The following is a 14,439-nucleotide window of genomic DNA, read 5'->3' on the forward strand; positions in this document are numbered from 1 at the left end:
CTTATATAGTCAATTAATCTTCAAAAAGGAGGCAAGAATATGCAATAGCAAAAAGACAGTGTCTTGGCGCCTGGGTGGCTCAGTGGGTTAAGCTGCTGCCTTCGGCTCAGGTCATGATCTCAGGGTCCTGGGATCAAGTCCCGCATCGGGCTCTCTGCTCAGCAGGGAGCCTGCTTCCCTTCCCCTCTCTCTGTCTGCCTCTTGCCTACTTGTAATCTCTCTCTGACAAATAAATAAATAAAATCTTAAAAAAAAAAAAAAGACAGTGTCTTCAACAAATGGTTTTGGGAAAATATGCAAAAGAATGATGCTGGCCCACTTTCTTACACTGTACACAAAAATAAACTCAAAGTGGATTAAATACCTAAATATGAAACCTGAAACCATAAAAATCCTGGATGAGTGCTGGCAGTAATTACCCTGGCATTGGCTTGTAGCCATATTTTTCTAGATATGTCTCCTGAGGCAAGGGAAACAAAAGCAAAAATAAACTACTTGGACTAATCAAAATAAGAAGCTTCTGCCCAGCATAGGACACAACAAAACTAAAGGACAATATACTGAATGGGAAAAGGTATTTGCAAATGATATATCTGATAAAGAGTTAGTATGCCAAATATATAAAGAACTTATACAACGTCGTACCAAAACAACAACAAACCCCCTAAGTAATCCAATTAAAAAATGGACAAAAGACATGAACAGACATTTCTCCATAGAGGACATACATATGGCCAACAGACATATGAAAAGATTTCCAACATCACTAGACATCAGAGAAGTGCAAATCAAAACTACAATGAGATATTACCTCACACCTGTCAGAATTATTAAAATAACACAAAAAAGAACAAGTGTTGGTGAAGATGTAGAAAAAAAGGAACTCTTGTGTATTGTTGGTGGGAATTCAAATTATGGAAAACAGTATTTTCCACTATGGAAACCAGTAACCACTATGGTTAACACTAAAAAGTGCAACCCCTATGGAAAACAATATTTTTTTTCCTCAGGAAATTAAAAATAGAATTACCATATGATCCAGTGATTCCACTACTATGTGTTTACTCAAAGAAAATGAAAAGAATTCATTTGAAAAGATATATGCACCTCTGTTGTTTACTGCAACACTATTTACAATAGCCAAGATATATAAAGAACCTAAGTGTCCACTGATAGATGAATGGATAAAGAAGATATATATATATGTATATGTGTATACACACACACACACAGGAATATTACTAAGTCATAGAAAAGAATGAGATCTTGCCGTTTGTGACAACATGGATGGACCTATAGTATGTAACGCTAAGTGAAATAAGTCAGATGGAGAAAGACAAATACCACATGACTATACGCGTATGTGGAATTTAGGAAACAAAACAAAAAAGAGATAAAACACCAGACCCTTTTATACAGAGAACAAACTGGGGTTTGCTGGAGGGGAGGTGGGCAGGGGGTGGGTGAAATAGATAAAGGGGATCAAGAGGCAGACTTATTGAGATGAACACTGAGTACTCTGCAGAATTGTTGAATCATCATATTGTACACCTGAAACTAGTATAAAACGTGTGTTAATTGTACTTCAGTAAAAAATACACATTGGGGATACATGCTGAAATGATTTTTCTGACAGATGCGTAAAGTTCAGACCACTAAGACAGATGATGATGATAAAAATAATCATAGCAAACAGTATAGAGTTGTTCCTGTGTGTTAGCTGCTCTACACTGATCACCTCATCCATGGTCACAACACTCTTCAACGTAATTACTACCATAACCGCCATTTTACCAGTGAAGAAGCTGAAGCTGTATGACACAAGAAATTTTCCCAAGCTCACACAACTAGTAAATGATGAAGTTTAAACTCGGGTAGGCTGGCCCCGTGACTCGTGTTTTTTTTTTTTTTTTTTTAATTTTAAAGATTTTACCCATTTATTTGACAGAGAGAGAGAGATCACAAGTAGGCAGAGGCACTCAGTGGGTTGGTGGGGGGAAGCAGGCTCCCTGCTGAGCAGAGAGCCTGACGCGGGGCTCGATCCCAGAACCCTGGGATCATGACCTGAGCCAAAGGCAGAGGCTTAACCCACTGAGCCACCAGAAGGCGCCACGTGACTCGTGTTTTTAACCACTTATTATATGGTACCCTTCATAATTAAGTTTGCCCCCAATCACCTGGTGTACACTAGGAATCTCTCTTTAAAAAGGGAAAGGAAGGGGGAAGGAAAAGAAAAAAAGGAAGGAAGGAAGGATGGAAGGAGAGAGGAAGGAGGGAAGAGGGGAGGGAAGAAGGAACCCAGTCTTCTTCGATGGTAAGTTTGCCTCACTTAGTTCTCAAAACTGTGAGTTAGATACTTATAAACTGTACTTTGGAAGAGATGAGGACAGAGCCAGGACATAAACTCAGGTCCTCTGAATCTAAGGTTTTTAATCTTTTTAACCTCATTGTGCTTCTCTGCAGATCAAGTGACTAATTCAATTGAAAGTTATTGTTTAGGACAGTCTTGCCACTGTGCTTGACACTACATTTCTTTAACTGTTATATATGAATGTTCATATAAATTTTTTGATATATAAAATATTATTAAATCAGTAGGTCAACTAAAAAAAAAAAAGCAACAGTCATCCAAAGGTAATACTTACATTATCAGGACCTATTAAACAGCCCACACTTTTTAAGGGACAGAATGTATCAAATTGTCCATAAAAATGTCCAGTGCAGGGATTCCATATTAAATAGTGACTTTGCTCCCGAGTTAGCACATAAGCAGTTGGACCCTGAAGGAAAACAGTCATTACGTTTCTAATTAATTACATAGTTGAGGTCAAGATTAGTTTGCACACATGATTCATTATTTTAGTTGGACCCCTGATTTCTAAAATTCATGGCTAATGATGAAAATTAGTTTGAAGTTCTAGGTTGCACTGGACTTAAGAAATAAAAGCAAATGTTCATTTTTGCAAAATGTTTGCATCTGCTAGTATAGTAGACAAAATAGGGATAGTTGATTAAGTATTTGGAGGGCTGATTATATCTGAATTCAACTCTGTTTCTAATACAGTAACTAGTGTTTGAGATACATTTATAATTATGTAAATGCATAGATGTTTTGAAAAGATACACACCAAACTGTTAGCAGTGACTACACCTGGGGTAGGGAGTGGGTGTGGTGGTTAGAGCCTGACAAAGTACTTTAACTTTTTACTCAGAATACTTGTATATTCTTGGATTATAATTATTACAATTATAATTATTTATTATATTATTTTAAATTATAATTATAATATAATATATAATTATATTATTTAATTATAATTTAATTACAAATATTTTAATTATTTGTTAATTATTTTTATAATTTTTTTTTTTTACAGTGAGCATTTATTCATTTACTGCTCATGTATGGACTTCCTTTGATGCTCACAATAGATGTCTGGGAAAGGGAGGGCAAGATTTATTATCCTGATTTCCTTATAAAGCTCAGAGTTGTGAACTGACTTGCTTAGAGCCACAGAGCACATGAGGAATAGGCAGAGCTTTGAACCAAGGCTTTGTGACTTCCTAGACTAGTGTTCTTTTCCTTGTACTGGGCTCCCTGAAATATAATGATGGATAATGAATTAGTTTTTGATGTGATATTACCTGCACAGTGGCAACTGGTGCTATCTAATTCCCAAGGATTCCTGGAAACATGTGGCCTCCTTTGGATACACTCTTTTTGGATAAGCTGCTTTAATTCATGTGAACTTTCTAACCTTGTACCTCAAATTACCCTAAAATCCCCCCAATTTAGGGATATTTGCAGTGGACTGGGGGAAACATTCAAATAGTTGCTATCTCCAGTCCAATGAAAGTACCAGTATTATCAAAATACAGCTGCTGACATTCTTTTCTTTGCTCCTGTGGTTATCTGTTGGGTTCCCCTTTGGCTGCTGGTTAGTCCCAGATGCCTGAGGAAGCAGTGGGCGTGGCAGGAGCGATCTCTGCCCTTGGCACACTTCTTCAGCCCCCCTTCATTCCTTAGCGTGAGTAACACTGGATCACTAAGGGAATCCACTGTTTCATGTCTTATCCCTCGTTCTCTCTGCCCACCGTGCAATTTCTGGGCCACTTTCCTTGCAACTCAAACGACTGTTATGCAAATGGATACTGTTCATAATCTGGAACCCAACACAACCATCTTAGACAGCTACACTCCTCTGTGGGAGCGAGCCTGCATGGTTTTACCTCAGGAATCGCACTGCCCATCATGAGCCAGGCCTTCTTCCCCAGAGAGAGAAAGTAATTGCAGAGTAACACTGCGTGCTCTTCTTCGTCTCCTGCCAGGAGATCCAGAAATTGCTGACAGACAGAAAGAAAAACAGTGTTATGTTGACTGCTTCATTCTGGATTTGCCATACAGGATTTTTAAAAAGTCACTGTTAAACTGAGTGCCTTAAAGTAGAAGACCTATTTAAAAAACCCTTTTTCCAGATTTTGGTACGATGTTCTAATTCATTAGAACAAACAAACGAACATGGTATTTTCTCTGACACCGATGACATGGATTTCTAAAATCGACATGATGGGTGGGGGAGACAAATGTCAAAGTTTTACTTTTCATTTTGAATTATATATGATAGCTCACTGTGTGCTGAACACTTTTTTAAAAGCTATTTTTACAGCAGGTTTAGATTCACAGCATAATTGGAGGAAAGATACCCCTTCCACTCTTGCCCCCACACATTACCAGCATCCACTCACAGTAGTGTTACGACTGTTACAACTGAGAGACCTACACTGACCCGACAGAATCACCTGAAATCCACAGCTTACAGGAGGGCTCACGCTTGGTGTTGTATAGTCTTTGGGTTTCAACAAAAGTGTAGTGACATGTACCCATTACTTGAGTATCACAGAATATTTTCACAGCCCTAACAATCACTTGTGTTATGCCTATTCCCCTCTCCCCCTCCCCTGCTCCCCAATTGTTTTAAAACCATTGCATGCACGAACTCATTTAAGCCTAGAATAAACTTTTTTTTTTTTAATTTTATTTATTTATTTGTCAGAGACAGAGGGAGAGAGAGCGAGTGAGCACAGGCAGACAGAGAGGCAGGCAGAGGCAGAGGGAGAAGCAGCCTCCCCGCCGAGCAAGGAGCCTGATGTGGGACTCGATCCCAGAACCCTGGGATCATGACCTGAGCCGAAGGCAGCGGCTTAACCCACTGAGCCACCCAGGCGTCCCAAACCTAGAATAAACTTTTGAGGGAGGTACTCCTCTTCCCATTTTATAGATGAGGAAGTGGAAACACAGAGAGTTGAGGGAGTCTCTAGGGAGTGGGAAAGCCAATCTGGCTTGAGGGCACATGAATATTCTGTTCTTCGCATATTTTCTTTAGATGTCTTGAGGTTGTGGAAATGTTACTCTAATATGTCAACATTATGTTGCCAAAATATCCCGGGGAACAAAAAAAATTTAAAGTGTACTTAAACTTCTTTGGTTTGGAGCTATCTTTCAAAAGGAGTTGTAGGATATTGCTTAATTTTATGCAAACACAGTACCACATGAGATCCAGAAGCAGAATGACTACCTGTGATAATATATGTGTTTGTTTCGTAGAAGATCCATGTGGATGTTATGTAACATACACAGAATGTAAATCCTATGAGGGCAGAGGCCATGTTTATTTCGCTCATAGCCCAAATTTAGTACAATGTCTGATATGTGGTAGGTGACCAGGAAGTACATACGAATCAATAATGACATCATTTGCCTTAAGAAGCCCATGAATTATGGAATATGTGAGTTCCACGTGTAATATGGAGCATAATTTTGATTTTTTTAAGTGACTAAAGCTGCGATATTGTTAAGATAATACTCTGAGGATACATCAGTATTATTAAGACATCTGAAACATTTTTTTATTCTTTGTGGAAATGTTTTTTTCTTCATTTCTGAACTTGGTCAAATGGAACCAGAAAGAAAAAAAATACTTCAGAATTTAGCTCAGTCTGCTAAACAGATGACCAAATGGATTTTCATAAGGACTAATGAACATTGCAATTTAAAATCCCACAAGCCCTTGGCCCATGTTCAATGAAGTCAGAGCAAACTATAAATCTGTGAGGAAGAACTACTCACATCGGAGGTGCTCCATAGGTCACAGATGCCGGCAAATGAAACCGTATCAGGCAAGAAAGGAATCAATGACACATATCGAGCCACCAGCTCCTGTTTAAACAAAAAATAACAGAGCAGTTCCTGTTAAAAAAAATAATTTGTGGGGACGCCTGGGTGGCTCAGTTGGTTAAGCGGCTGCCTTCGGCTCAGGTCATGATCCCAGCGTCCTGGGATCCAGTCCCGCATCGGGCTCCTTGCTCGGCAGGGAGCCTGCTCCTCCCTCTGACTCTGCCTGCCATTCTGTCTGCCTGTGCTCGCTCTCTCTCCCTCTCTCTCTCTCTCTGATGAATAAATAAAAAATCTTAAAAAAAAAATTGTGGTAAAATAGAAAGCTGGATATGCTACCTCATTTCCTTCTTTATTTCTTTTTTTTTTTAAAGATTTTTATTTATTTATTTATTTGACAAACAGAGATCACAAGTAGGCAGAGAGACAGGTGGGGTGGGGGGCGAGGAAGCAGGCTCTCTGCTGAGCAGAGTCTGACCAGGGCTCAATCGCAGGACCCTGAGATCCTGACCTGAGCCGAAAGCAGAGGATTTAACCCACTGAACCACCCAGGCGCCTGCTACCTCATTTCTTGCAAGAAAGTTTCCTGTATCACAGACATTTATGTGTACAAAATGAAGTGAGCGCTCACCAACTGTTCCCTGAGTGTTGTGTTCACATTATGTCATTTCGCCCTAAGCACACACCCTATGGAGGAAGTCACAGCTAATACCCATCTTTCACAGATGAACACACTGGCTCCTAGGTCTCTTACTTTCTGGTATAAGACTTTCCACAGTCATCTTGTATTTTCTCAAGTTCAGTCCAGAAAGCAGCCATTTCTCCAAGGAGTTTTTTTTTTTTTTTTTGTAATTTAATATTTTTCAGTGTTCCAAGATTCATTGTTTATGCACCACACCCAGTGCTCCCTGCAATACGTGCCCTCCATAATACCCACGACCAGGCTCACCTAACCCCATCCCCCCCGCCTCCAAAACCTTCAGTTTATTTCTCAGAGTCCACAGTCTCTCATGGTTTGTCTCCCTCTCTGATTTCCCCTAACTCACTTCTCCTTTTGAGAAAGCAATGGTATTTAGAAACTGAAACCCAGGCATCACTATAGTACAACTCATATTCCTGCAGTTTGTAAACATCTTCTTATTTGTGGCTTTTCATTTCCTTTGTGGTGTTTTTGATAAACCCAAATTCTCACTGTTAATATGGCCAAATGTATCTTTTTTTTTCTTACAGCTTGTGCTTTTTTTTCTCTCTTGTTTAAGAAATACTTTCTATCCCAAGTCATAAAGATAAAAATGTCTTCACATTTAAGTCCTCAATCTGTCTCTGCTCTTGAGTGATGTGAAGTAGGAATCTATTTTTATTTTTTCAATATGTAAAAATCCATGATTCCAATAAAATTTATGTAATAGTCAATCTTTTCTTTACTCATTTCCAGTCATCGGGTTTGAATGGGTTAAATTTGAATGGACTTTTTATTCTCTTCCATTTTTCTCTCTGTTATCTGTGTGTCAATACCATTTTACTTTAATTACTATGGTCTCATCATAACAGTCTGGATATATGGTATGGCAAATCTTCCCACTGAGTTCTTATTCCTCAGGATGTCTTGGCCACTTTGGCCCTTTGCCCCATCATACAAATATTAGAATCAGCTTGCCAAATTCCACCATAATCAGTTTAAAAATCTAGTTTGACAGTCTTTGTTTTTTAACTGGAAATTTGAATCCCTTTGCTTTGATTGCGATTGCTAGTAAACATTTAGACTACTTCTACTGCCTTATTCTGTGCTTTTAATTTTTCATACTTTTTTGTTTCTTTTTTTCTCCCCGCTCTCTTCTTCATCCCATTTCATTATTTTATCTCCCCCCACTATGGAAGCTATATGGACTTTCTTTTACTCTTTTAAGTGATTGATTTAGAAATTTCAACATGAGGGCACCTGGGTGGCTCAGTTGGCTGAGCCCCCAACTCTTGATTTCGACTTGCGTCATGATCTCAGGGTCATGGGATCGAGCCCCGCCTCGGGCTCCACAGTCAGCACAGTCTGCTTATCCCTTTCCCTCCCACTCTGCCCCTCACCCGCTTGTGTCCTCTCTTTTTAAAATAAGTAAATAAAATCTCAAAAAAAGTAAAAGAAGTTTCAACATGAGTATTTAACTTTAAAACTCTTAAAAGTTAATAAATAGCTTCACTCTCCTCTTGGAAAATACAAGGGCATTAAACTACTCTCATCAATCCTTTCCTGACATATATGCATTTTTTTCCCCAGGATTTTTGTTTTTATCACAATTTTCCATCCTCATTGCTAGTAGTATTGATGTGAAGACAATGCCTATTTAGATTTACTCACAAATTTCCCATTTTCCTTATTATTATGCTAATAATCATAATACTACTATCCTTACTTCTCTTGGATGTAAATTTTTTAAATAAATTTCTTAACTGAGAATCTTTTGGTTGTAAATTCTCCCAGTGTTTGTGTGAAAGATGGCTTCACTGGATATAAATGACTAGCGTGATGGCTGTTTTCCTCCAGCCTTTTGCAGATATTATTCCTTCTCTGACTTTCATTTGTGCAGCTGAAAAGTCTATTGGTTGAATCATTGCTCTTTTATAAAAAATCTGTTTTTTCTCACCAGCTGCTTTTAAGACCATCTTTGCAGTTCTCATGACATGCCTAGATTTTAATTCCATTTCATTCATCTTGTGTAGGATATACTGGGCTTTGGCTCAGAGGATTGTTGACTTTCATCAAGTCTTAAATTCTTAGCTCTATCTCTTTGAACATTGTCTGTCTCTTTTCATACAGGGTGTCCTGCCTCTATCCTCCATGTCTCTTAACCTTTCCTTTAAATATTCTATTTTTTGCTATCTCTGCTCTATCTTCCAAGTAATTTCTTTGCATGCATATTCCAGTTCAAGTAGTCTCTACTTATATTTAGTATTTTGATTAAGCCAGTTGTCTTCTCATTTTAACTATTCTATTTCATATTTTTATAAGTACCATGCAATATTTTTAATAATTTTCCTATCAGTTCTGACAGTCTACTGTTCCCTGGATTTCTTTTTTTTTTTTTTTTTTGTTCCCTGGATTTCTTAAACTGAGTAAACATGTCTGTTTTATAGTATGAATCTGATAATTCCAGTATCTGCGGTCTTTGTGGCCCAATTCTGCAGTGTGTTGTGTGGGTTAACTCTTACCTTTTTTATGGTGACTTATTTCTTCATTGATAATCTTTTATATGTTTGTGTTGCTTGGAACTTTGGAACTTTTTCTGTTTGTTTTTAAGGCTGAGTTTAAAGGGCGTTCTAGAAAGATCTGTGTTTCCTTCTGTCAGGGATTTAGGCGCATTCCCAATAGGGATCACTTTCAATTAAATTTTCAGCTGAAGTCTTTTTTTTGGGGGGGGGGAGGTCATCCAGGCAGTGTAAATTCCAGTCTCAAAAGTGAATAAATACAACTTATTGATTAGGAATTCCCTGGAGAAAGTTTTCTCTTTTCTCTTCCATCCAGGCTGAGACAGGCAAGATTCCTTCTGCAAAGCCGGGTATTTCCTGGTTTACCAACTGTTGACATTACCTGTCAAGAGTCCTAACTCTGTACCTGAGTCTCTGATTCAACCATCCTCCCTCCCTAGCCTGGTACCACATATTACCTCCTTCCCCAACAGCCTTGTGGCCTGCTTGAAGCCCAGCACAAGGCATCAGGAATTACTGGACGACCTCAGAGAAGACATTATTTCAGGCTCTCACCCTTGTGGAATCTGCTTCGTTGTTTCCTGTCTCTGAGTTTTCCCCCTCACCTTAGTTCTATGTCAGCCACGATTCTAAAAATGGTTTAAAAATTTTATTCATTCCTCCTGTGTTCTCTCCTGAAAGAAGTTTTCTGCATATTTACTATGCTAGGAATAACAGAGGGAAGTCCCTATTATGGTTTTTAATAAAAATTGATTGACAAAAAAAGTAACTGATATGTGGAACACGGGCTTTTCTTTTTTGCTGTATTTTTATCTGCAAATAGATATATCATCACCCTGTTCCTAAATTATTATGTTAACGACTTATTAGCAGCAACTACTTCCTAGACTACTCACTCTCTAAAGATAGTTATGGGTTACAGTAGTCACTTAATAAAGCTGTTTAACATATGGCTTCTCAGTAACATTAAATACATTCACCTTGTTGTACAACCTATTTACTACTTATTCATTAAAAAAAAAAACAAAAAACAAAAAACAAAAAACATATGGCTTCTGTTATGTGTGGTTGTGAGGGGGAAGGTGCTTTGCAGCCATATTTAATGGCCCAGTATGGATGTGGTCTGTGGTGACAGCTTACATGCTTGTACATCCTCAAATCTTGGAAATAATTTTTGCTTCATTTGAAGTCAATGACGCCTATCATATTAACTATAATACTGAATACTTCTCTAACTATAGTAGAAAGTGCATGAGTTCTGAAGTCGGAGGTCTAGGTTTGAATCACAGAAAATGATGGAGGACTCATAATGATGGCGTGTTTATATAAGACACTGTGAAAGTGTAAAGCATCTTCCAAATGTTAATTTCCAGAACCCAGTTGAGAGCCAGGGACAGGGTAAGCACCCCACAATCTTTCACTGAAAGAATGAACTAAGGATTACTACTGTCTCTGGTTCCTTCAGACTTTTCTAAAGAAAATGAGCTTCAGAGTAATAAAAAAGTGTTAATCATTTCTTTCACCACTAATAATCTCAATATAGTGACTATCTGAAGTACTAGGAAACATGGTAATTAAGAGGGCAATATATTAAAATTTTAACACATTTTTAGCCGCAACCTTGATGGGCTATGAAACACTCACCGCTGTTGCCTGGGGGCTGTTGGGGCAGGCATCCAGGAGCTCCTGGGGAGGGTTTAAAGGCTTGAGATAACGGGTGACAAAGACGGTTTTCCCACTGATGTCCGTCACTGTTGTGAGGCACTGGCGATGTGGAAACTTGAAGGCACATTCAGTTTGAAACTTCTCTGTTGCTTGAAGCAATTTCTCATCTTCCTGAGAATCAAACTTCAAAAACAAATACTCCATGGAGTTTACATCTGATGACAGGAGACAGAGTAGAACTCACTGAGATCCCACAGTTGACATGAACTAAAGGTGTGGTTCAGGAACTATGATTAAGTGACCCCTTCGCTACCGCCATGCCCTGGAGTCCTAGGGCTTCATTTAACTATATTTATAATCTAAAAATTAGATGGATTCATCAAGTATTTAAAAGATACTGAACAGGATTGAAAGAAAATAGCCAACAGGGAAGCGGTCCTGTGGAAACTATAGCCACCTACAGAAAGTAAACTATGATGTACTAATTCTGGTTGATGAGACCAAGCAGAGGTTTTTTTGTGTATTTTGACATTGGTTTTAGAGGGGAGAGGGGCTCAGAAATCTAACATCTCAAAGGCAAGCTTGAGCAACTCACGTTAAATGTGTAACAAACTGACAGATACATGTGGGTGTGTTAAGTTTTAAACCCATGATCAATGTAATACATAATAGTAATGGGTCTCAGGGAAAAAGGAAACAGAACCAGAAAGACCAAATTTATTATATTTATTCTAAGTAGTTCTCTGATCCAAGATGAGCTACCAGTTTCCAGACTTCTGATAGTAACTCAAAGCAGATGAAACAGAGAAATTTTCATTTGCCTTTAGACACACGTAATTTTCCCCCTTAAAGCTATTCCTAAAAAAGTAGTTTGCAAAAAGCACATATTTAAGTGTTTTTTAACCAGATTTTTGTTGCTTCCATAAAAATATACATAACAGTTGCTTACATTTCAAAGGGTTTCAAGATAAAACTCATATAAAATTTTATTAGAAAAATTAACTGTTAGGTGGTATTTAGATTCTGGGCAGTGCCTGAAAATATGTATGTTTTGAGAAAGGAAATGCACCCAGCTATCCTTCTCATGCTCTGCTTTATTTTTATTTTTTTAGCATTTAAAACTGTCTCCCCCATAGAGCAAGATCAAGATGCCTAGAATCAGGGATTTTGTTTTGATCTTTTTTTTTTTAATCTCCAGTACCAATTGCACCTGGCACATAGTTCATATAGTTTAACAAATGCTGGTGAGTGAATGAACAAGTGCACAGAAAACATCCCCTTACTTTTGATGACTTCAGATCGAATCTAGACTATCCCAGCTGTTCTGACTTCTGTTTCATTGGAGCTGAACTGTGATTCTGCTTCTAATTTGATTGCTGTCCCCTGAGGGACTCGGATAGAGGTTGTGGGGATGTGAGGCACTTCCGTAAGCCTGCCATATACTCTCACGGGATGTCCCTGACATCTGAATCTGAACACCATCATCACCATCACCATCATCATCATCACTATAACCACCTACCGCTCGGCACATTGGGACGGAGATATAAATAAATGAAAAGGGTGAGCTCTGAAGATTTGTTTGGTATGGGTGTATCACAGACTCCGGAGATATAACTGTCACCCCTGAAATAACTGTAATTTTATAAAGATGGAAAATTATGCAACAAGAGTGGCTGAAAAAAGCAACCAGTGAATTCATCCCTGTGTCCTTTAAACTCATTCATTTACTTATTCGTCCAATTATTTGCTGAGAGTCTGCAAGGTTCCAGGCTCTGTGGTTAAAGGAGGATGAAACAGTGCCCTCAGGCAACTTCTAGTCTAGAGGAAAACACTAACAAGCAGTCAGGCACTTAATTACTTGACCAGAGATTCTATGGAGTTAAACACGGGACGCTAGGGGTGCACTTAAGAGGCAGCAGTAGGCACTGTCCAGAAAAAGCAGTAAGAACCCTGAATCAGTCCTGGCTATTGGCCTTCCAGGTTGAAGAAACTGTGCCTAAAACCTTTTTTACCACTTGGACCTGGATGTGCTGTTGTGTATTTTGACTATGTACCCAGTACTTGGGGAGAGCAGGGCCCATGCCTGAATCATCTTGTGTTCCTGTCTGCCCCAAGCATACACAAGGTAAGCATTTAATTAAGTATCTATTAATGGTCATTAATACTTGCTTAGGCCACCACGATGCCGTTTCATGGAGTGAAACAGTGATTTATGGAGGAGTGTGCCATTTGGTAATCTAAGGAGTGCCAAGGGAAAGCTAACTACTGCAAGAATTCGGGTTGTTTATTACAAAACAAATTAAGGGCTAACTGACAAATTCTCAGTTTGATTCAACACAGCATGTGGAAAATTCTTAACTGGTTCAATTTTTTTTTTTTTTTAACCATTAGGTTAGTGTCAGTATTTACAGAAAATTGAACGGTTTCAAAACCTCCCTTTGGACACACTGACAGCTCCGTGGATCAGAAATCCTCATCACGGCTGCGTGGTCTCTGTAAGCAGCAGCTCATGGATTTTATGGGCTTGGAGACAGTGGAGATGGTTCCCAGCAGCAAGCTACATTCACACCTATGACTTCCTACATTCAAAGCTAACGAAGAATCTCTCTGACAGAATGAAACGGGCCAGAAACTGGACATTCTTCATGGAGCTCTGGACATCTGTAGCTCATTGCCCAGGGATCGCACACATAGCAGGACCGATCAGCCTCTGTGAAGTGGCAGGGGACGGAGGGCAGCTGAACAAAAGCCTAATGACTACTGACCAATGAATGTAAAACACAATACCTGGTACACCTTTTTAATCATGTCACTCATCTATCAGAGGCAAGAAAGAAAAAAGACATGAGAGGAACACTTTATTAACAGAAATAATCTATTTTTAAAAACTTAACTTCCCTTGAGACAACATAAAGTTGGTATAAGAATTTCAGGTGTTGCTACTGATTCTCTATGAAAATCCCATGAGTAAATCCCTTAAAAAGTCACAGGGAATGGTTCCCCGTGGGGTGATGGTGGAGGGAAGATACTAATCTGCTAATCCTGGAAGTCGCTGATAATCGGAGAGCCAATTCCAGGTTATGGGCTCTATGCTGTTAGGATGAGAGCTTGTCTCTCCTGCATTATCTTCAGGGGACTCACCGGGCAGTGTTTTCTGCTGCTGTGTTTAGGACCTCAGGGTGCTGTCAGTCCACATGCTTCCTCATCAAATAGCAGCAAAGAGCCTGCCCTCCAAAGGGGTTTCTTAAGCCCTCTTTTCGGAGGCCTAACGGAACTGCTTTGCACAGCCACAGCGGGGCAGTGACATGCCATGGAAGATAGCAGTGCACAGCCCTGGTACCTGCCTGTAGACAGGGCAGGCTATGAGACCTGGGGGACCTGGGTTCAGAGCCCGTGGGGGG

At 39.1% G+C, this 14,439-nt stretch overlaps 1 protein-coding gene across 8 annotated transcripts in view; it reads right to left on the bottom strand.

The window, feature by feature from the left end:
* CC2D2A (coiled-coil and C2 domain containing 2A) overlaps positions 1–14,439 on the bottom strand; it is a 147,576-nt gene that overhangs the window by 16,185 nt on the left and 116,952 nt on the right. For 6 of the 8 annotated variants that reach the window (XM_044226091.1, XM_044226087.1, XM_044226088.1 and 3 more), the window contains 4 exons: positions 11,015–11,218; positions 6,128–6,217; positions 4,231–4,344; positions 2,646–2,780 (listed from right to left, as the gene is read on the bottom strand). In XM_044226091.1, coding sequence (XP_044082026.1) covers positions 2,646–2,780; positions 4,231–4,344; positions 6,128–6,217; positions 11,015–11,218 — 543 coding nt within the window. Of the gene's footprint in view, positions 1–2,645; positions 2,781–4,230; positions 4,345–6,127; positions 6,218–11,014; positions 11,251–14,439 lie in introns of those variants that run through there. The other 2 variants (XM_044226090.1, XM_044226094.1) reach the window with 2 other exon arrangements.

Source organism: Neovison vison, chromosome 11 (assembly GCF_020171115.1).
Source record: "Neovison vison isolate M4711 chromosome 11, ASM_NN_V1, whole genome shotgun sequence".
Lineage (NCBI taxonomy): Eukaryota > Metazoa > Chordata > Mammalia > Carnivora > Mustelidae > Neogale > Neogale vison.